This window comes from Microplitis mediator, chromosome 9 (genome assembly GCF_029852145.1).
Source record: "Microplitis mediator isolate UGA2020A chromosome 9, iyMicMedi2.1, whole genome shotgun sequence".
Taxonomy (NCBI): domain Eukaryota; kingdom Metazoa; phylum Arthropoda; class Insecta; order Hymenoptera; family Braconidae; genus Microplitis; species Microplitis mediator.
In genome coordinates, this window is record NC_079977.1 from 16,989,833 (window position 1) to 17,014,472 (window position 24,640).

Below are 24,640 nucleotides of genomic sequence, written 5' to 3' on the forward strand. Positions count from 1 at the left end.
TGTAGGTAGTACAAGAACTGAAAAATAATTTTTGGTTGCCAGTATACCTGTAGTCGTTGCACTGATCAGTCGATAGTTTTGTGATAAATTATTTCTCAAGTGAATTAAATTATTAACCATGGGACGTGATTCTAGAAAGGTTTCAAGAGAACTTCGGAGTTCTGAAAAAATTAATAAGTCGCGTTCAGTCAAAAGAAAGAATGTTTTTAATCCGAAAACAGCCGAACGTGATGAAAGTATTCAGAGTACATCTTCTAAAAAATTAAAACAAAACACTGAAGATGATGTACCTGAAGACAGCAGTACTGAATTTCGAATAATAAATTTTATTCAGGTATTCACTGCAATTTCTGCTCTTATAAAATGTAAAAAATGTGATGGAAATGTAGTGTTTCAAACAGCAAGTACACGTGGGCTGGGATTCAAAATTGTAGTTGCATGTAATAACTGTGGAAATGAATATATTCCTTCCTGTTCTTTCGTTGGGCATTCTTATGAAATAAACAGACGTTTCATTTTTGTAATGAGAATACTAGGAATAGGATACGAAGGATTGTGCAAGTTTTGCGGCCTGATGGACATGCCGTCTTTTTTAGATAAATCTACGCATACAATTTTACTGAAACAGATTTTGAATTGTAGTAAAGCCGTCGCAGAAACCTTCATGACGAAAGCTGTGAATGAAGAAAAGCAAGCAATGCCAACAACTGAAAATGAAGATATAAATCATCTAACTGTATCGGGAGATGGAACCTGGCAAAAACGGGGATATACATCGTCATTTGGAGTTTCTTCTATAATTGGCTATTTTACTGGAAAGATTCTTGACATAAACATTAAAAGTGCATATTGTAAGCTATGTGAGTATTGGAAAAAAAAAACAAATACTGTTGAGTTCGAGGAATGGTATCAATCGCATGAAGATGTGTGTTCTGCTAATCATCAAGGGTCTTCTGGGAAAATGGAGGTGGATGCGATGGTCGAAATGTTTTCGTATTCTGAAACTAAATATGGAGTTAAGTATGCCAACTATATTGGTGATGGTGACTCCAAGACCTATTCAGGAATTATAAAATCAGATCCTTACGAAAATACAACTGTAAATAAAAAGGAATGTATAGGGCATGTCCAAAAGCGGATGGGGAGTCGATTACGTACGCTGAAGAGTAAACAAAAAGGTCTTGGTGGTCGAGGTAAGCTCACAGGAAAATTAATAGACAAACTAACTGTGTACTATGGTTTAGCAATACGCCGGCATTGTGATTCTATTGAAAATATGAAATCTGCTATAATGGCAACCTTTTATCACTACGGCTCGAGTGATGAAAAACCGAATCATGATATGTGTCCAAAAGGCGAAGAATCTTGGTGCTCTTACCAGCGCGCTGAAGCAAGAGGAGAGCTTGATACCTTTTCTCACGATTATTCTCCTTTACCTTCTGATGTTTTAAAAGCTATCAAGCCTATATACGAAGATCTTAGTAATGAAAATTTACTTTCAAGATGTGTAGGTGGATTCAATCAGAATAATAATGAAAGCTTTAACCAACTAGTATGGAAAATATGCCCAAAAACGGTAAATACTAGTTTTACCATCGTACAAATAGCTGCATACGTTGCTATGTGTATATTTAATGAGGGTATAAATTCATTATTAGTCTTGATGAATACACTAGGACTTAATTGTGGGCCTAATTCTCATCGGTATGCAGAAAGAATGGATGCTGCACGTATCAAAGTAGCAGATAAGCGCGCTAATGATAACACCCGAGAAGGTCGATTGCAACGTAGGCACCAGCAAATCGATATTTTGGAAGCTGCTATGTCGGCTGAAGAGCTATTATATGGTCCAGGAATAGATGACTCAGTGTAAGTTATTAAATAATTCTTATAATTCGACATAAATCCATAGCAAAACTTTAAATGCGTTTTTCTCAAAACTATGTTTTCTGAACTGGTGATCACTGTAACTTAAAAACTGCTCGGTAGATTTCAATAAAATTTATTGTACTTTTGAAATACATTAAAAACTCGTGCCTGATCGAAGGATTTTTTTTTTTTTTCAAAATTTCGATTTTTTTTTAACAATAAACTGTCGGTTTTTTTCTCGAAAATTTGAAAAAAATTTCCTGAGGCCGCCATTTTGTTAATTTCGAAAAAAAAAAAAAAAGCTTCGATCAGGCACAAGATTATCTATTAATAAAACTAATTTTTCTTGTCCGATTGATTTTAGATGAATCTCCAAGGACTTATGATGATCACCGCAAAGGACTTCGGGAGGAACGGGCTCTACAAAAACAGCGATAACTTTTTGAATTATTAATTTTTTTTTTTGAAATTTTCGTGAAGTCAAATCGAAACGTGTTCTAATAAAGCTATGTTTTTATTTTTGTCAAATAAAGTAATTAACTACAAAAAAAAAATTATTGAAAATCATCATTTTTTCATACCCCTGAGTACCCCTAACCCCTTAAATATTTTAAAATCGATAAAAATCAGTCGTATACCCTTTGTCGTTCCGGTATTGAGACATTTACCTTATAAGGCTCTTGTTTTAAGCGGACTTACCTAATTATTTGATTATTTAACAATTTTCAATATTATTCCATAATCGTCGTTTTAAAATATAATTAACTAACGAAAATAGAAGCTTTCACTATTTTTCAGCCTAAATCTAGCCAAATTTATTCGGTTGCTTGCAACCCGAGTCCCTAGTTTTATGATCCTCTGTTCCTTGAGGTCATAAAAGCCAGATGCGGCTGGGACTAGAGCTGTACGACAGCATTCACACGGCCTTAACGACTTCTCTGTACTCTTACTGTATCTTGTGTTGCCCGCTAATACTTTTTTTCACATAGGTTTTCCGCAGAGCAGGTTTCAGAGAATATTTCTCAATATTATATTTTATTTATTTGAGTCAGAAAACCTTCGAGAACGTTCTCGAAGAGTCTCGGCTGTTCCTTTCAGTTTTTTGTTTAAGCCGAGGACCCGAAATCCCAGGCAAAAATAGTCAGTCGTCTCTGACCTTTTATACCAAGCACATCGAGTGTCTACGATCCTGTTCAACTATTCTTTATCTAATACAGTGAAATCAGAAATAGTTCAGTTTCAATTAATATTTAGTTTTACAGCATTTTATCAGTAATTATCTACGGCAAAAAGCCACCTTCGCAATAGCAATCACGTCAGGCGTTATCAACCGCCTTTGTGCAATACTTCTGTTCAGCTATCAAGTGGTTTCCACCATGACAATAGCTCAGCATGACTCCTGATCATTCAGTTGTTGTCGATAACACAGTGACAATACGTGTGTGATCTTTCTCTCTCTTCAAGCAACAATCAAGAATCAAGTACGCTGCATACTGAGCAAGAAACAGTTCTCGATCATCAACAAGCTGCATCGCGCAATCGCGTTCTAGTATCAGCGAGGTATCCAGTTCGGCTTGTCTCAGGCTACCAGCTCCTGATCATAAGACTCAAGTCTAAGTAAATCATAACCTGGGTTACTTTCGGTATGTAAACAGATTCAATTACTAGTCTCTCTAGCATCTTGTCATTACTCTGATATTCTTACCGGGTCGCGCTATAATGACAGTCCTTAAACTGTTCTCTCAAGGCCTTCCTGGCATGATCCCTGGTTCTCGGCGACCAGGATACCGCCTTGTGATTCGTGGTTATAGCAGACTATATCAACTCTGGGGAATCCTTTCGGGTATTCTCTCCTTACCGATCGCATCATAATGGCTGACCTACCCCCAGTTCTCACCAAGGCCTTACTCAGAACGGTCCCTGGTTCTCGGTGACCGGGACATCGCCTGGTTATCAGCGGTTATGGTGGATTGGCTAGATAAGAAGTTTCGAGAGATCCCTACTGGGTTCTCGTCTGGCTAGTCCGCATCTGACCTCTCGCAGCTCATCACAAGGTCTTCCTGAGTCTGGTCCCGGTTCACCTGCAACCAGGGCACCACCTTGTGATTCGTCAGGTGCCCTAGCAGACAACAGCGCTTCCAACTTCTGATCGATCACGTTGTGATGACTGACCTTACGAGGTCTTGCTAATATGACCCCTGGTTCTTAGCGACCGGGATACCTCTTCGTGACCTGTCGGTTGTTACAGTGCATCGACCTCACATTGCTCTCGTCACTCTGGTGGTCTCTCCTATTAATCATGCTTCAAGAGATTGCATCTACTGTGCTGTCTGGCTATTTCGTAGTTGACCTGCTTCCAGTCTGTCACAAGACCTCTCTGAGCTGATCCCACGCATCATGCAACCAGGAGTGTCTTGTGACTCGTCAACTACCATAGCAAATAACTCTTACCTCTCATTGCAAGTAATCAAAACCCTGAAACTTATCTCTTTGTTCTAACCAATCTACCAAGGTCGGCATCCGAACGAGCACGGTGAGTCTTCAATGCAACTGAAACTGGCCGCCAGCATTTTCAGCGGACATAGAGATGAGGGCTGACTTAACGTTGACTAGAACCCCTTATTTTTAAAAAATGTAAAATATATGCAAACGTCCCAAAGGCGCTTAATTAGCAATTATTTTGGGCCCTAACGGACCTTAAATATTTTACGGTTCCACAAATAGTATTTCAGAGTATCACCAAGTTAGTCAGAAGAAAAGAAAGGTTTTTAAGATAAAAGTTTTACGTTTTCAACACGGATAATTCCGGTGACAAACTTTGGGACCTATATTGTTTTGATATCAAAATGTAGGATCTGTCATGGACCAAAACAAAAAATTTCTAAATTGTCATATTTCGAGGCCGTCGGAAGCAAAAGTTGGAAATAGGGGCCCTAGAATTTATGGAAATACTGGATCCGGTCGTACAATTTTGGGACTTACCATTATCTAGCAACGATCTCAGGAAACTTCTGGACACAAAAAAAATAACTTCTTAATTGTCAACGTCTAAGGCCATTAAGAGCAAAAGCTTACAATAGGGTCCTAGAAGTAATTGCAATACTAATTCCGGTCGTACAGTTTTGGAACTTTTTTCTGTCTGACAACATACTTAGGAGCCACCTGAACCGAAAAAAAAAATTTTTTTACTTGTCAACGTCAGAGGTACGCAAGAGCATACGTCAAATTCTCAGTTTTTTCTTCGTAAAAGAAAAAAAAATATGGTGTGCAAATAAAAATATCGGTGCTGTCCATTGAGTTTAAGCTGGAGTACCAAGTAGTCCAGTTGTCATGGACGTCCAATGTGGTCTATCTCAGCTTTTATTCGCGAAAAAAAAAATTTAGTGATCGACTCAAAATATCGAATTTGTTATAAAGGTCTAAACTATTAACCAAACGACGGGAATCAGTATTGCAATGAATTATAGGGGTCCTGTTTTTAACTTTGGCTCCTGGAGGCCTCGAAGATTGACAATCGAGAAATTATTTTTTTTTGGGCCCGGACGCCTCTTAAGATTGTTGTCAGGCAGTAAAAAGTCTTAAAACCATGCGACGGAAATTATTATTGCAATAAATCTTAGGGGTCCTATTTTCAACTTTCGCTTCTGAAGGCCTCGAGGGATGACAATTAAGAAATTTTTTTCTTTTGGGTCCATGTCAGATCCTACATTGTGATATCAAATCAATATAGGCCTAAAGTTTGGCACTGGTATTATTCGTGTAGAAAACATACCTACTTTTATTTTAATAACCTTTATTTTCTTCCAGCTAACTTAGAGATACTCTGAAATACTATTTGTGGAACCGTAAAACTTTCAAGGTCCGTTAGACCCAAAAATATCTGCTTATGAAGCGTCTTTGGAACTGTTGCATTTATTATTTATTCTTTTTTAAAAAGGGGTTCTAGTCAACATTAAGCTAGCCCTTCTCTCTATATCTGCTGACAATGCTGGTGGCTAGTTTCAGTTGCATGAGTCTTTAGCCTAAGACTCAAGATCCTGAGCCATTTCCATGACCACCCGATCACGTCAGCAGTTGCTTGGCTCTGCTAAGCTAGAACCAACAACGTACTTTAGCTACCTACTGCGTCTCGCGAGACATAGCGAGATCCTCAACCACGAGAGTATTTCGCCTGGCACGGCGAAACCATCACCAACCAGAGCTACCAGCCAGCGGGCCGTTTATCAGGCTCAATACCAGTTCATCATCACTCAACACCGACCGAGACAGAGCACGTTAGCTCTGTTGCTACCAAATCAGCCACAAGGAATCCAGTCTACTGACTATTCACCAGCACCAGAGCCATCAAATACAGTCCACTACTCTGATACCCATTTGAGTTTATTCTAAACTTACAATAATTAAAGTACAATATAATTTGTTTTTAAAGATCAATAAATTTGTTAATTATTCAATCTAGTTCTTGCCCAAACAGTTTTTATTGCAAAAATATAATTAACTAAAGTGAATTATTATTTTTAAATGTTACAAAAGGAAATATATATGCAAAGTGGATATTATTGTTATTTTGTTATGGTTTTTGAAGCTGAGTTTTATTTTCTATTCTTATGTGTGTGTTAAAAAATAACTATTTCAAGTTATTAATTATTAAAAATATTTCCAACAATGGCTATACTAAGTAATTCTGAATAAAAAATTATGAAGTTGTCGTTATCGTTATATAGTAATCTTGTGATTCTACGCAGTTAAGTCCAAACAGTGATTAATCATATAATCTAGTTTATCGCAGGAACTGATATTCCACAATTAGAGCAGGAAAAGGCATGTTTGTACTATAATAACGACAATGAGGATATAATTAATGAAGTCAAATCTATCTTTAAGTTTTATAAGCTTCCATTTCAGTTTTTCGACACTGAACACAAAAGATCTGAATTATATAAAAAACACACTCAATTGTTATTGCCACAAGAGTTCATCGTTGGATATAAAACAGTTGAAAAAGTTCAAGAGTCTGCTGTGATTACAACAAACGAACCAGTATATGCTGTTCACATCTCAATACGACACACTCTTGAAACTTTTTGAAAGTACCAGGTGTTTTGGAACAATTATTGTCCTACATGAAAAAATTACAAGATGATAAAATTGTTTAATCGAATTATATTCAAGGTAGATCATGGCTTCAAAAATCATTTTATCGTGAAAATGAACTTTTTATACCAATTCATATTTTTGAAGATGACACAGAAGCCGGAAATGCATTAGGCAGCCATGCGGGAAGAAACAAATTAGGCGCTGTATATGCATTTATACCTTGCCTACCACCTCATTTAGTGTCACAAGTGAATTGTATCTTTTTATCAACTCTGTTTTATAGTGACGATCGTACAATTTTTGGAAATAAATGGATTTTAAAAAAAGTGATAGATGATAAAAATCACTGATATGTTAAAATAGTAAATATTCCTACGTTAGTACAGTAAAAATTTCTATGGGAACAAAGAAAATATTACCATGTAATATAAGAAAACTTCCTGCTTTTTCTCCGTGAATAAATATATGCACACATACATAAATTTTTGAACGAAAGGCCTTTAAATCAGTCAATTAGTACAAAAGCTACAGAAGGTTCACACACACACACACACACACACACACACACACACACACACACACACACACACACACACACACACACACACACACACACACACACACACACACGCGCGCGACCATCATTCCAAAATTGATCAGATTAGTTTCCTAGGACCTCAAAACGTCAACACCTGATGAAAACTAGATTCTCAAAAACGAAGTGAAAACAGTAACTTTCCGAATTTTTGAAAATTTACAATTTTCATAGCGGGAAGTTAAAAAAAAATTATAGTAACAACGAAATTAATCAATTCAGATTGTGAGCAATTTAATTTGCATTTAATAATTCTTAATTTAATAAAAACACAATATTCCTTAGACAATCTGCTCATGGGATTATTCTCATTTTCTATATCAGAACAAATCTTCTTAAAATAATATTATTAAGCTTTCTTACTTAATGAAAAAGTAAATTGATGATCGACTCTAATATGTGATTTATCAAATTTATTATTATTGATCACCCTTTTTGCACACCTCAAGCACGAAAGCACTGAGGATGCTTTACGATCGATCTATTATTTTCGACTTATTCACTCACATTAAACTAACTCTACATTCTTGTGATTACACTAAAATGAATCAAATTGTATCCTGATACATAAATAATTCATTAAAGAATAATTTCGACCCAATGTGGAGTCGATTGATTACTCAATTAATTAAATACAAATTATTCCAATTCCAGCGACACGAGTTATCAATTATCGTGTATCAAAGTTCGTAATCTTATTACTCTCGATTGACACAATTAATCGGCCAAACTTTTTTTTATTATTATTGTATTTTTCTATCATAAGAATCCTTATGAAAATCACTATCTAAATCTTTTTAGTTTAATTGTAATTAATTACAAACGTAAAACTGATTATTCACAAAACCTTTAGCTGCCATTTTTATTCTTACCGCTGTTATTATTTTGTTTCTCATTTTCTCTTCGTCAACTACTGGCAACAGCACGAGGGTAACAGTATAGGTTTGGAAAAAGAAGCGACATCTAAAACAAAAATGCCATCTGGCAGCCAGAATGGAAGGTAGATTTTTCGAAACTTTTTAGCATCTCTTTGACTTTTCATTAGCTCGCGCTTAGTTTAAAACGAAGGCGGCCTTTATTCATTTTTACTAAGGTTGAAGCCAATTTTTTAAGGTCAGTTTTTCAATCCAAGATTCTTAATCCACGATTCAAATATTGTTAACCCTTAACGGCCAAATGGGGAAACTAGTCACCCTAAGCTTGAAAAAAGTGGAATTAGAGGTCGTAAACCCCATGTAGCTGTTATGTGGCCTGGGTGAGGTGTGGCCGTTAAGAGTTAATATACTTATGCATTCCGATATAAATGTACGAGCAATACATAGTTAATCACGTATTACTAAAATCTCGGATTGATAAACTGACTTTGAGTAAACATGGTTAGAAACAAAAATATACATGCGTAAAAAAATATGTATTAATGAAAACTTACACAATTCATTAAAAATTCGAGATTGATAAATTCATTAAAGTTATAAAAAATGGCGCAAGCAAATATTTAGATATTTAAAAATGACAATGAAAACTTAAATATTAAGCTCAAAGACTTCTCATGGAATTGGTAGAAAATGATGATGGATTAATAAAGAAATGGGTAAATAACAGTTATAATTTATATTTATCTATTATTAATAAACTTAAATACGAGAGTGGTTAAACAGGCATATGAAACTAGATCAATGAGTTATATTTATCAGGAGCTACAATATCTACAAATATCATAGTATATTAATTGACATCTGTAGCTTATCGGTTTTATAAAAGTCTTCGTAATCAATAGAATGATAAATCGACTAAATAATGTATACGGATTTTTCGATACTAAATTTTCTTTATGATACTCTAGTAGCAATCTTGATCAACTCCAAAGCAACGCAAGAAAAATACAGCAAAATAATATATCTGGAGATGTACTTATTATAGATTATTTAGTTTGTCTGTGAGTAATTTATTTAGTGAAATTAATACAGCTGTGATGAATTTATCTGGTGCTGGTGAAAGTAGAATTATAGAGGGTAGAACTGGAAGTTGACGCTGGTTTGCAACTGGGCCAGTTCACACAACGTCTCTTGCCGACGGGCGTGCACGTTGCCAACTCTGCTTTGACGTCTGCTTGCCTCGTCCACTCGTACTCTCAAGCTCTCGTACTCTCAAGCTCTTGTACTCTCAAACTCTCGTACTCTCGAACTCTCGTACTCTCGAACTCTCGTACTCTCGAACTCTCGTACTCTCGAACTCTCGTACTCTCGAACTATCGTACTCTCGAACTCTCGTACTCTCGAACTCTCGAACTCTCGTACTCTCGAACTCTCGTACTCTCGAACTCTCGTACTCTCGAACTCTCGTACTCTCGAACTCTCGTACTCTCGTACTCTCGAATTCTCGAACTCTCGTATATCTGTAAACCACGTTACGTCCCAGTGAGATTGTCAAATATTAGGCGTAAGGAGAGACTGCGATAGGAGTCATTGATCTGAGAGTGAATGAATAGTTCTCAGGGATCCACGACTGCGATGGGAGTCGTGATCCTAAGACTGAATGAATGGCTCTCAGGTATCCATGACTGCGATGGGAGTCATGGGTCTGAGGGAGAGTAAACAGATCTCAGATATCCATGACTACGATGGGAGTCATGGGCCTGAGAGAAAGTAGACAGCTCTCTGGTATCCATGACTGCGATGGGAGTCATGGGCCTGAGAGTATTCTGAGAGAGGGAAGATACGTGCATGATCTTCCTGATCTATCATGAGGATAGTAAGAGAGCGGAGAATGAAAATATGACCAGAAGTATGGAGACCGCTGGCCGAATAGATATAGTTTTGAATCTACCCAGAGAGGGCATAGTTAATGTATGAGTTACGTACCAACTTGCGAATTATAATGAGTAATAGCAAACCCTTCGACTGCAAATTGCACTGTGTGAGCTCCCACTGTCGAGATCGTAGCTGCATGCTGCTGCGTATCGGGAGTGATAGCTGATAACTGCTGCCAGTCGATGAAAAGAAATATCTGGATCTGCAGGATTAAATTGTAACCAGGAACGCGCCGATTGCAACGATCGCTGCTTGCGAGTAAAGCACTTAGCACTGAGTTGATGATGACGCAACAGATAAAATTAATGAGACAACTGATGAGAAATATGAATGATTTGAGATTGGAAACCAAGAACTGTTCGCTAAGACGGATCGGAAGAAACTGGCTTCGTTGACCTGGGTCTCAGGACTCGGTGGTTGAAAAAGTATAAAAAAAGACTCGACTGTACCCAAGTATTTTTCCGTTGGAAAAATCCAGAATATTCTAGTTCGAAACAACGAAATTATTGTTGAATATTCTTTGTGACTGCAAGAAAAATTTATATAAAAAAAACTTAAGCTAGGAGAGAGTTGAGACGTTCCAGATGTGGACGTCCCGATCAAGCGCTACGTTGTACCCATGGTTTATGGCCCCAGCGAGTGCTGCAAAGTCGTAAAAAAAGGGCTCTCGGGTTGCCTGGCTCGAAGGACGAGTTGTTAAAATTAGAAAGTTTCGGTAGAATCTTACAAATATTAAGAATATTTGAAGTATAATATTTTAGCATTTTATTTAAAATTTTAAACGACAAAGTGATGTATTTTTATGTTTGATGATTCCAACATAGATCTTGACTAGGATCGCTATTAAGGTAGTAAACTATCTGAAAAATCTGTACGGAAATCTATGTAGATTCATCAAAATGATTAGTATTTTGGATCAAATTGAAGTTAGTCATGAATGACTATATGGTAAATTCATATAGTGAAGCCGCCAGCATTTCAGGGCCGACTATTTTAAAAGCTTACTCCCTGCAGAGCCGTTACTTCACTCGAATAGAGGAAATACGGACTGCTAGTGTCTTTTTCTGTTATAAAATGATCAATAGTACATTCAAAATTAAGCAACGTAGTGAGTTAAGCTTACGGTTGGCATTACTTTAAGATCACAGAGGTCCTTTGCATGTGGGACCGATCCAACAGTCATAACGAATCCGTTTCCACGGAACCCAGCACTCGATCTCTCTCGTATTAGCTTAGTTGATCCGTAGTACAAATTCTATGCTCGGTCAGCATACCACTTGGCCTATAGGGAACGTGACCTTTTTCCTTACCTTCTGTGGAAGATGCCCAAAAAATTCTATGTTAATGATCGTAATAACTTATGAAACGAAGTCACTAGTTTTTTTTAATGATCACTCGTTGAGGAGTCATTTCAACATCCATGTCAGAGACACACGTGTCACAGGTGATCCTAGCTTCTGCTCCAGTCCACCCTTAGGTCTGTCAATATAATCAAGTAACCAGGGGTAGGCATTTCCCGGAGATGCGTTCAATGAGCAAACTCCAGTAGCACGTGAGATTTCACCACAATCACCACGAGTTCAAATCTATTTAGATCATCGCCTTTCCATCTCAGAAAATAGAGCCTCTGGTCGAAGTCGGCTTTGAAGGTCCACCAGTGGCACCAGTTTCCTGTACTGGTCAATCGGCTGCTTCAAGAAAAATGATAAACACGGCCTTACCTTATTTTCTATAAAAGGTCCACTTTGTTCATAGCCAATAATATTCCGGACTATCAATTATCCGCTTGTCCGGTCTTTAGACAACAATATAGTCGGCGAGCGTTTTGGGGCTCTAATTTTCCGAGACGAATTAAGTTCAATACATTTCGTAATTAATGATCTTCAAATGAAGAATTTTCTGGGCGTCCTCTCGAAAAAGCAGGGAAAGAAACCATGTCCTCTCTCAGCCAAGTGGTATGCCGACCAATGTATAAAATTGGTGTAATGGGCAAATCTTCTCTACGCCAGCATATGCGAAACTGAATGCTACGGTTTCTATGGGATTTAGACTCGTAGTGGCTGATGATTCGGTCCCACATGAAAAAAGATCTTTGATTTGATCATTGATCCTAGGTTATCGCCAATAATGAGCTTACGTTCAATATTTCGCTTGTAAATTATATTATGGTAAAAGATAAGGATGTCCGAAGCGTATGCAGAACCAAAAGTGTGAGGAAACGGCGAATGTAAAAAGGAGTTAGCATTGAAAGTTGCTGGCTTACTGGTTAGCTCCGTTACATCAATTAATTAGATGTTCAGATGAACAAAATATTTTTTAGTGGGAACGTAGTTCTGAACAATACAAGTCAATGACTATAATTTTTTTTTTCAATAGTCTATGATCAGATAACAAATAATATGGAGAAATATATACAGAAACACACAGCTGTCAGCTTAATTTATGACCGCCAAAAAACCGGACAATGACTTTTTTGACATCAATGTGCATTCAAGGATCAATCAATAAATTATAACATCATAATAATAATAATACTCGAGTTCAAAGTTGCTTCTCAAATGATATTAAACTAAAAAAATGTTGATAAATAGAAAACTATTTTCCCTTTAATGTCCTTAAAAGACACAACTAATTAGTACGATAGAATTTCATTGAAATACGTAAATGTGAATTTTAAAACAGGGTTGACCTACATTAATTGCACTGTGACATGCTCATTCGTGTAGTCCTCGGATTCCGACGCTGAAATAAATGAGAAACCTATATTTCTATCAAGAGGAAACGTAAATTTTAAATTGGATGATGAAGTAAAAATGTTCATTTTAATTCAAACTCATCTAGAACTTTTTTTTTCATTACAGAGAAAAGTAATTAAATTTAAAAAATTAAAAAAAAATGATTGATTGATTATTTAATTAAACTATAACATTTTGCGTGGTTCACTGAATACTTGACATTATTCTGGTAAAAACTGCATGAAAAGTTAAAAGATAGTGCTCGAAATAAAAAAGCTCTCAAAGCATAAAACTCGTATGATGACGATAAGGACACTCATGAGTTAGAATAAAAGCTAACGTATCAGCTCCGCGCATAAAGAATTCAAAATCGATCATTTTTTATAATGATATTCTTCTATACAAAGCAAGAATCAATAAACGGTATAAAGTTAATGGTGCAATGTAATAAAAAAATTCATTGTGTCCTCGTTATCACGGTGTTAAAATAGCACCGCTAGCTTGGTTAGAATTTTTCCCGATGGTAAACCGTGTTAAAAGAAAGTTTTGTTTTTGAAGAATGTTAACAGTCGTATTTCAAACATCAAAAAAAATGTTATTGTTTCAAAAATAAATAATGCAACAGATGTACTAATTTATGGAGAAATCCAAAAAATACTTGTCTACAATGACATGTTAATGTCATTATAGAAAATATGGGGAACAGATTTTTGTGATTCAAGTCTCTTTGCAAATTAAATCGGCGCGAAAAATAAAATAAAATAATCGATAGTTAATTTATCATCTTTAAGTCAGTTAATTACCTCAGGAAAAAAATCATAGTTGTAATAATAACTATTTACAATATAAGTCGGATCAGTAACAGATTATGACATGCGTTGGTTTCAGAATGAGCCGATAGGTTGCACTGTGCCACAAGAGAACGAGCGAAATCTTAGCGTCCAAGTGGCATCGCTTATTATATAAGTATTAAATCGATTTTCCTTAATCAACGATAATTTTGATATTTTAACGAAATATTATTGATATACAATTTTTTCATTTTGTAGATTTCAAGTCGTTTATACTTAAACCCTCATCCATTATGGAAAAAACTAATGAACATTATTGAAAATTCGTAGGTGATAATAAATATTTATTAGTGATCATTAGTACTGCGATTAGTGAATCTTGCAAAATTATTAGAAATCATTAATTTTAAATGTTTTTCCATAAGTGATCATTAGTAGCCCGATTAGTGGGTCTACAGCACTAATAAAAGTTATTTGTATTGATCACGTTTTCAATAATGTTGATAAGTAGTCCGATTAGTGAGTCTATATCACCATTGAAAGTGATATCAGTACCGATCATGTTTCAAAAAAAAAAAAAACTCTTACTTTAAAATTTTAACAAAAAATATTCAGGTTATTTAAGATCAGTAATTTATTTGATGATTAAACCATATCAAAATCCGCAACGTTTCGTTGACAATCTCAACTTCATCAGGCGTCTATAAATTAATAAAATAATAGACCATAATTTGGATGTCACATATACAAGTATAAAAATATGATAAAAATATATAAATTCTTAAATACATCAAGATTCTAATAAAATCATTAACAATAAGTATTCAATTAATACTTTTGAAGAATTTTATGAAAACATCAAAGTCCAAACAAAATTGCGCTGTATTACAGTCTCATAGAATAAATTAATCAGTACATTAAACTCTATCCAAATGTCCATAGAACTAAGGTTTGACAAATAACTAATTGTCATCTGAAAATATGACAAGTATTATCAACAATAAACTAAGATTTTTAATCAATATATACACTTGTTACAGACCGCGTGTCTAACCTTAGCCTTCGTTTAAAATATCTGATCAAAACATACACACATCATGAGCACGTATACGTACATGTGTAGTCAGTGCCGTCTGACGACGGAAATAACCGAACTAACCGCGCTGCATTAACTAATTAATCAATTAGTTTGGAGCAAGTACAGTTTATATTCGCAATAGGGTCTCCTGACATATCATAAACTCTTAAAAACTAGTAACGGAATTGAAAGAAAATTTTCTGCACATTAGAACATCACTATTTTCTTTAATTGAATTTTTATAGGTATTTTATTGTTATAAACAATGTATATTTCTATCAATAAAGTAATAATTTTTGATAAGAAGTATGAGAATTTCAAAATTATAATTATGGACGATATTCTAATGCAGATAAAAATTACTAGAAAGATTAAATGCGATAAATATCAAAACGAAGAAAAAGTCTTGTTAGAAATATCGTTAATATCAATAGTTTAATGTTAGTTTTATTACTTCAAGTGTGAAAACTATTCCTTGGGATCATAAAGGTTCCTAGAGAAATTGAATTCAATAAGTCTCATACATAGCAACATTATTTTCTAAGCGTTTAATAATAAATATAAATGTAAATTTTGAAAAAAAATTAGGTTCAAATGGCTGCAGAAAAAAATTTGCTGATGTTTTTCATTCGATCAAAAGTTACTTTTGTAGAGAATTGAATCCCCTACAAAATGGCACATTGGCCATTTTTTAATCAATTATATTTAATGAATTGTAAAATATTAAGTTGAGATAAAAAAAAATTTTATTAGAAAATTCTTGTTTACGCGAGCGCTAACTGAAAAATAGACATATCGAGTTGAAATTTTTTCAGGATTTTTTTTTTTAGTGAGGCAACCTAATTTTCGTATGGGACCGAAAAAAAAAAATATCGATTCCATTTGGCACAGTCTATTGGACGCACATACACTCACGCACTCGTACATACTCACGCACACACTCGCGCACCTACATCCACACTCGCACACACACGCACATACTCGCACACGCGGACAAAGGCACGCACGCGGACACCGCTCACTATTTAACTGTAATGATCGAGTCAGTACAAATATTCATTAAGAAAAAAAGTTTTAACACCAAAAATTTTAACACCTACACCGCTTACCCCGGTGTAAAACTGGAATCAATTATTTAAGATTTAAATGTTAAAACTTTGGACGGGAGTGAAATAAAATTTGCGTCACTCCAAAATCACTCCGCTAAAATAACTCCCAATTCACTCCGCATGCGGGGCGATTTTTTTTTAAACTCCGGAACTCCGAGTGGTGGAGTGAATCCGGATTGAAATTAATTTTTTTACAGTGTACACTGCGTACATAGTAGGCTTAAATTAGTATGCCTATAGTGGGTCTAAATTAGTATACTTAATAAGTTTTTTTTTATGCAAGCCACTTTTCGCAATAAAAAGAAACTATTCGACTTACAACTGAGCCAAAACGGTCCTCGATCCAACGACTCTTGTCTTCTTTTACTTAAGCAACTATTTTTTTCTATTTCTTCTTGGAAAACTTTTTTAAAGGCGGTCTACTACAATCTGCATTAGATACTTAAGAATGCGCAAGAGGGCTTTCAAGTTAAGAATTGACATTGGATTACACTTAAAGGGAATCGCTAGCTAACAGCTGCAATTGGCTGGTTGCGCACACCGAGTTTGAAAAACTCTTTTAATAACCAGCGTGTTTAAATAATTATTTTCAAGTTAACATTAAGAAGATTGTTTCCTTACACTTTTTTTATAAAGATTCATCATTACTTGTTGATAAATTTATATTTTATTACAATCACAACGTTAGGCCATAATTTGATTTGCAAAAATTCATCACGCAATTTTTATAGAGAGCCAGGAAATTATTCAATTAGTCATTAAATAACAACAGTCTTATTTATCACTGCCTCTGTGTTTTAGAAAATAATTAATGGCAACGAGTATTTTTTGACATTATCTCTTTAATTAAGAAAGAGCTTGTGGCTACCATTAATAGTTTCCAAGGAAAATGTACTTAGAGATCAAAGAAACATAGCTGTTTGTAAATTACGGTTGAAGTTTGCACAAACAGGTAAGCAATTATGGCTGAATTATCATTAAATAATTTATTTCCTTTAAGACATACTTAAAGATAAACAATGCAGAAATATTTATTTTATAACAAAATTTTTCGATTGTTTTATTTCATAAAAAATGCTATTATTTATTTTTAACTTCCCGCTAAGAAAATTAAATTTTCAAAAATTCGGAAAGTTATTGGTTTCGGTCCGATTTTCGAAAATCGAATTTCTATCAGATCTTGACATTTCAAGGTTCTAGGATGTTATTATGACTAATTTCAAGGTGATGTCTGAGCATATGTATGTATGTACGTACGTACGTACGTATGTAAATAACTGTATCTTTTGAACGGATGTGGCGACTTTGATCGTCAAGGTGTCATTCGACGCGGCTAGTCAATATCTTGAAGCTGTAAGAAAATTGAGCTTGATCGGTAGGGCTCGTTCAGAGATATTCCAAAAATAAAATTTTTTCAAAAATGTTTTTTTTGGATAACTTTCAATGTACTCAATGGATTTGGCTCGAAGAGCTCGAAAATGTATTCACGACAAAGTTTTCGAGCTCAAGGTGCTCGAAAACAGCGAGAAGTTTTAGGGCTGGCTGGCAGGGTCAACCGATAGACAGATTTTTTTTTGCTGTTATTGTAAATTTATTTTTTCGCAATTCTTTCGAGGAAAGTTTTGTCAATTCTTTTTGTCACCGTCTTAACATTGGCATATTATAGAATTATATAAAAAATATTGACAATATATCCTGGAAATATTGTTAAAATAGTTTGGTGTGGATAAAATGTACAATTTATTTTGTACACGACAATTGTTTTTAATAACTTTTACAAGTGACAATAGTCTAATGTAAATAATTAATTTGGATACGACATATGAAACACGGAAAATATAATCTAATTATATTTGTTATTTTTCAAATTAAATTACTATTTCACCCAGGCAAACTTGAGACGGTCAAAAAATAGAAATTTTCATAGATAAGTCAAAATTACGATCGCTTAATCCTGTATATTGCAATATGATAATCTTATCTTAGTGCTCATAACTACTCGTTTGTCTTCAAACTTTTGAGAGTCGTTAATACATTAGGCGAATTATTTAATAATGATTTCATTAATCAGCATTTTAATGTTAATTAAAGTAACGTATCACAGTTAAATCGATCTACCTATTAGTAGATGGAGAAACTATCTATGCGTAGTGAAAAACGGTGACTACATTATCAGAGTAATTCCGTTGACTATTAAAAGTAGTTACAGGAATTATTGGATGATAAAGAAACTAAAATAGTCATTGCTACATTCTTTCTTTGTAGGGGTGCACAAAAAAAGTATTGTTATTATTATTGCTGAAGTATAAGTTTTGATAAATAATATTATAATATTATAATACTATTTATAAATAGTTACCATAACAAAACAAAAAATCGATCTATAAGTTGACCCTGCGGGCCAGCCCCAAAACTTTCCGCTGTTTTCGAGCTCGTTGAGCTCGAAAACACTATTGTGAATACATTTTCGGGCTCTTCGAGCTCGCAAATACTTTTGAATGCCATTGTTTTGTAAAAAACCATTTTTTAGCATTTCTTTCTAGCACGATATCTCGCGAACGAATTAACCGATTTTGATGGTTGAGGCGACAATCGACGCGTTTTGTCAAGTTCTAAAGCTGATCAAATTTCGGATTCGATTGATCGAGTCGTTTTTGAGATATTTCAGGAAAAATAAAAAAATTTTTTTTTTTTAATTCTTTCGACAACGGTTTCTCTTGAACGAATGAATCGATTTTGATGGTGGAGATGGCATTCGACGTGGCTTATAAAGCTCTAGAGCCCAGTCCATTTTGGAATCAATCTATAGAGCACATTAAAAGTTATCAAAAAAAAACATTTTTGAAAAAATTTTATTTTTGGAATATCTCTGAACGAGCCCTACCGATCAAACTCCATTTCTCACAGCTTCGATATTGACAAGCCGCGTCGAATGACACCTTAAAGTTCAAAATCGGTTCATCCGTTCAAAAGATGCAGGTATTCACATACGTACGTACGTACATACATACATACATACACTCGGACATCATCGTGAAATTAGTCAGAATAGCTTCCTAGGACCTCAAAACGTCGACATCTGGTGAAAATTCGATTTTCGTAAATCGGACCGAAACCAATAACTTCCCGAATTTTTGAAAATTTACAATTTTCTTAGCGGGAAGTTAAAAATGTTAGTATGCTTAGTTGATATTATTACTTTAAAATCGGTGTGGCCACTATAATATAGTACAAAAAAGTATAAATATTAGTCAAGATTACTAGTTTTTCATACACATCCCTTTCTAGTTACCACAACCATGCACTTTTCTCTCAGTATAACCTGCCATAGGACAGCACACCAATTATTTCAAGAATCTGGAAACCTGTTGACTATGTAAGCCAGCTATCAAATTTCCCGCTGCTTTTGGGCTCCTTAAAAACCATTATTTTCATTATATGAAAAAAAATAGCTCTTCGAGCTCGAAAAAGTTACGTTTTTCGCTGAGCTTTGAAAATGAAAGAAATCGTGTTAAAATTTTTGCTTCTACACTTCTCCAAAAATAACAGGTCTCATTCAAATTTTTTTAATTTTACAAATATTACAATATCTCCAACGTTCAAAAATTAATCCAAATTCAAATAAACAGTGACATGACTATTTGTTATTCATTTGTGCCAATTACCCACTTGCAGAGTGAAAATCATTTTATTTATTGTATTTTCTGACCAAATATAAATGAGAGTCGACTATTCCACTTCAACTTGAAAGTTCCTGGATAGTAATCAAATTGCCAGGTAATTTTCAGTAAAAAATTATCTCCATAAATAAGTACGATTCAAAATTATTGATGCTGATTAATGAAAAGCTTTTAATTGAATAAATTATAATTAATTAAATAACTTTAATTGAAAATAGAATCGAATAAAGCGAGTTAAGCATTAATTCAAATACTTATTACCATACATAAATATATATATATAATATATATATAATAATAGACAAAAGCGTGACTAAACAATTATCCGATTATGCAGAGGGCATTGCACCATGAACTGCTCTCCAGTGTGTAACACAACAGGATTGCTTGTAGAGCTATGAAACACGAGGAATCAACGTACGGAATTAGCATCGAAATTAATCGATTAAATTTCCACACAGACACCAGGACGTCGTGTCACCAACGAGCATTATGAGTTTACATGGAGCTTGCGATGATGATATTGGCTCCTTCCTGTTTTCGTCCCTGAGCGTACTAGGAGCATTATGCATCATAATCAGTAAACAATACAACAGGATTCCCACAATCGATCGATGAAAATTTTCAGCACTAATTACAACTGTATAATCCATACATTCGATAACTTAGTGTATATTGTAGTCAAATATGTCTATTTTGCCCGATTAACCTCATTTATTGTTAAGGCTTTCGAAGACTAATGAAACAAGATGAAATTGAAAAGTATACTTTTAAAATTCAGCAGACGCTGAGAGACTTCTTTGAACACTTCAGCACGTACGAGCTGGTAGAGTTTTTCGTCTAAGACAGAGAATAGCCTCTTTAAAGTCAGCCATGAGTGGAAAACTTCTTTTGTCTTTTTGGCGCTTGACAATTGTCGTTATTCACTAAGAAAGTTCTTTTTTGTTATTTTTCCTTTCTAGAAAATAGAAAAAAATTTGCTCTTGTTTTGACGATCGATTCCAAGCCAATATAGATTTCGGTAATGTAATACTTCGATGTATTTCTTTTTCCATAGTAAGAATCTTAATAAGATCTATGGGAGCTTATAGAAATTTTCTAAAAAATAAAGTGGGTATTCATAAAAATCCACAAAGTCTGTTTCAAAGTCTGTAGAATCTCCTGGGAAGCTAAGAAGGTATTTTTTATATGATGGGAAAATACCATAAATTCTTATGGATTTTTCTATTTGGATTATTATCCCGGGAAAAAATGATTAGACCTGATCAGACATGACCATGCCTGACCAGGCCTTGCCAGGTATATTCAGGTCTGATCAGGTATGATCATGTCTGTTCATGCCCAGCCGGGTTAAAAAATTATAGAGAAAAAATGGCCCTATATAATAATATATAATTATGTATAACTATATATCATTATTTCTATAAAAATAAAAAAAAATGAAAAATTCAGGCGTGTGCAGGATTTGAACCGTGGACCTCGCGCCCGAAAGTAAGTTTCGTATGAACTTCAAGTAATAAAAATGTTATACGTGATAGATTTTTAGTCAACAAAATTTTATATCTAATTTATCAACTTTTGATTTATAGATATATGAAATTATATATAAGTTATATATAATTATAACTACGGTAGATATATATAATTATAACTAAGTTAGCTATATTGGATTATAACTAAGATTTTAAATTTAATCCCATACATCAGGCTGGATCAGACATGATCAGGCCTGAACGTATTTAACGCTTCAGACACGAACAGTAGGGTGTTTCAGAAAACACAAATTTTTTTTTGGTATCCAAAAATTGAAAGTATACTTGAAAATAAAATTTTTGATGCCAATCCGAGCTCTTAATAATCGTATTGAGGTTTGCCTTAATCCATTTTTCTATTTTCCATTTAAATGACATAGGAAAAAAAATTTTTTTTTTTTTTAGAATTTTCTAGCTTACAGACCACTCAGCGGATTTATATGCGCAATGAAACTTTGTGCAGGAAATTGAACGCTCTACAAAAAAAGTCTCTTATCATTTTTTGATAAACTCTACTGTTCAAAAGTTATTTGAGTTTCAAGTCAAAATTATAGCAAATTGAAACTATATATATTTAAATTTATAGAGATCTTTTCACTTTCTGGCGAAACTATCAGTCTTATGACAAAATGGTATAAGAACTTTTTTGTAGGTAATTGTATTCCTTACAAATTGTTACGAATAAAATTTTTCAAAATTCCGCATTGTTTTCGATTTATTTTCATTTCAATGTCAAGCTCTTAAAATTAATCAGAGATCTATTTTTTTATGAGCTTGACATTGAAATGGAAATTACTTGAAAACAACGCAGAATTTAAAAAACTTCATTCGTTATAATTCGTAAGAAATAAAATTATCTAGAAAAAAATCAATGTAACATTTTTTGATAAAACTGATAGTTTCGCCGGAAAAGTAAAAAAATCTCAAAATATACTATAAATTTGACTTGAAGCTTAAATAACTTTTGAACAATGGGATTTATCAAAAAATGATAAGAGACTTTTGTTGTAGAGCGTTCAATTTCCTACAAAAATGATCAGTGGGCATATAATCCGTTGATTGGTTTATGAGCTGGAAAATTCTAAAGAAAAAAATATTTTTTTTCCCGTGTTATTTAAATGGAAAATAGAAAAATTGATTGAGGCAAACCTTAATATCATTATTAAGAGCTCGGAATGGTACCAAAATTTTTATTTTTAGTTATACTTTCAATTTTTGGATACTATAAAAAAAAATAGTTTTTTTCTTTGAAACACCCTAATCTGTATATATAAGGAGTAAATGGAATAAAAGGGCAGGAAATCTGCTTCTGGCATCTTCTTTAGTTTCTCTCCGTTAAAATCTCGTTGAATTTTACCTTTATCTTTTTCTTTAAGTCTTGTTGGTTTATTTGTGTACGCGTACATTCTTTGTACTTAAGCTTGTCTGTCTTGTGCCTTGTGTTCGAAAGCGTGAACTTAAGCCTGGCAAAACGAGGATTTGTGACAATGCTCCAACACGTCAAGGTGTAATGTTTTCTATGAAGCGTTCTGCATCATGTTTGATGAAAACAATCATTTCTATTTTCCATGGTACTCGTTGTTCAAATTCCGCCATCCATTTTTATGAAAATTCTAAAGGAGCTTTTCGGTATCTTTATTCAAATTAAATGAAAAGAAAATAAAATAAAATTTTAAAGTCGATACTAAGATTTTGAGTATTTGAAAGTGTAGTATAAGAAAATATATTTATTTTTACAATCGTGTTATACTTTCAACAACTATTTTTCAGAAAATACATTTTTATATTGATTTTTTCACACCCCAAGCACGAAGTCGCTCACAAGAATATTCGAGAGAAATTGGGAAAACAATCGAGTCTGCTGACCAGCTTTAAAACTTCCAAGTGTCTATAAGCTCGAAAACCACAAAATTATGACATCTGATGGAAACTCAATTTGTGTAAAGTCGACTGAAATCAATAACTTCTCTTTTTTTTTAATTTTTATTCTGTTTGCAGAAAGTTAAAAATAGAAATTGAATGGCGAACGATTAAATCAATGCAATATTTATCATCGATAGAAAGTCCATTTCTACCAGGTGCATGATCATAAAAAACAAGTCATTAATAATTTTTGATTTTTTAAAATAGCTTAACAAAAAAAATTCAAAATTATGCTCAATTATACTCGCAAAAGTCATTTTGGAATTTTTAAAAAACAATTTTTTTTTTATAGAATTTTGAAAGTACCCCGTTTTCAACAACTTTTGAATCCAACTCCTTTCGATTTGGCTGAAAATCTTATTTCCTTTTCTACTGTTTCTAACGTTATTAAATTTTAGTTGAAACTACATACTAAAATTAAGTTTAATGATTTTGCCAACGATAAATTAATTTATAAAACATTTTATAAAAAAATTGATCAATGCCCAGATCACACCACCAGGAAGTATCATCAATTGCGTTCCGCACACACGAAAAAGAGGATTAGTCAATGATTGTTTTAAGTAAAAATAATTTAATTTTCACTAAACCCAATTAACGACTCAACTCTTTTATCGCGTGTTGAATTATCTTCTCAAAGGTATACATACATGCATACAGTAAAACATTTACAAGTAAACAACATGGTTGTTTACATTATCGAGCAAAGGCCAGGCATTTCGTGGCTGCGGACAACTGGTTCCAAATTTCTTAAATGCCGATTCTGCAGAGCTGGCTTCACTCCCTTCGGAACCGTGATCAGCTCCACCTCCTTCTCCACGATGGCGGGTTGTGACACTGGAACCTTCCTCTGGATAGGCACCATTTTTGACTTGATGTTGATGGTAATTGTCAGCCTCACCCTTTGGCAGCTCACTGGGTGGAAGTTTATATTTCCGTCGATTCCACAATGAAGTGAAGAAGTTGTTGCCAGTTCACTTACTCCTTCAGTTTTGGCTCTTTTTGATTGAGCATCAGGCTCAACGCCGAAAGTATCAGCACTTCGTTTGAACCCAGTTTTTACATCACATGGACTTGAAACAGCGCACTGACCACTCATGATGAATATAAATTTTTAAAATGTAAAAACTTTTGATTTAGAGTTTTGAAAATTTTATTTGAACCCAGAAACAACTTGGTTGAAAGTTTGAAACTGAATGATGTTCAAATTTTTGGGACCGGGGTTTAAATATACTGCAACATACTTTAGGGAGGGGATTTTGTATCTAGTTGCACTCAAATATTAGTAATTAGATTTTAATGGTAAGGGTCAATGAATACACTACATCATTCATGACCTTCCGATTTAGACCCATCTTAAAATTAATCCTAAGAGTTTGTGTAGATAAGAAAAGACAAAGGGACTTATGGAGACATATAAT

At 34.1% G+C, this 24,640-nt stretch overlaps 1 protein-coding gene across 3 annotated transcripts; it reads left to right on the forward strand.

The window, feature by feature from the left end:
* Positions 1-2,440, forward strand: LOC130675103 (uncharacterized). Of its 3 annotated transcripts, none has more exons than XR_008991212.1 (3): positions 1-1,576; positions 1,659-1,869; positions 2,234-2,440. XR_008991212.1 is itself a non-coding variant. In XM_057480595.1 (2 exons), the coding sequence occupies exons 1-2, from the start codon at positions 119-121 to the stop codon at positions 2,235-2,237; spliced, it is 1,755 nt and encodes a 584-aa protein (XP_057336578.1). In that variant the 5' UTR covers positions 1-118; the 3' UTR covers positions 2,238-2,440. The 3 variants fall into 3 exon arrangements, 1 of the variants encoding a protein (XP_057336578.1); XR_008991211.1 differs by having other exon boundaries at positions 1,677-1,869; XM_057480595.1 differs by having other exon boundaries at positions 1-1,869.
* The last annotated feature ends 22,200 nt before the right edge of the window (positions 2,441-24,640 follow it).

Bases quoted from the DNA above. Each gene is read 5' to 3' on its own strand.
- LOC130675103 (XM_057480595.1), top strand. From the start codon at position 119: ATGGGACGTGATTCTAGAAAGGTTTCAAGAGAACTTCGGAGTTCTGAA.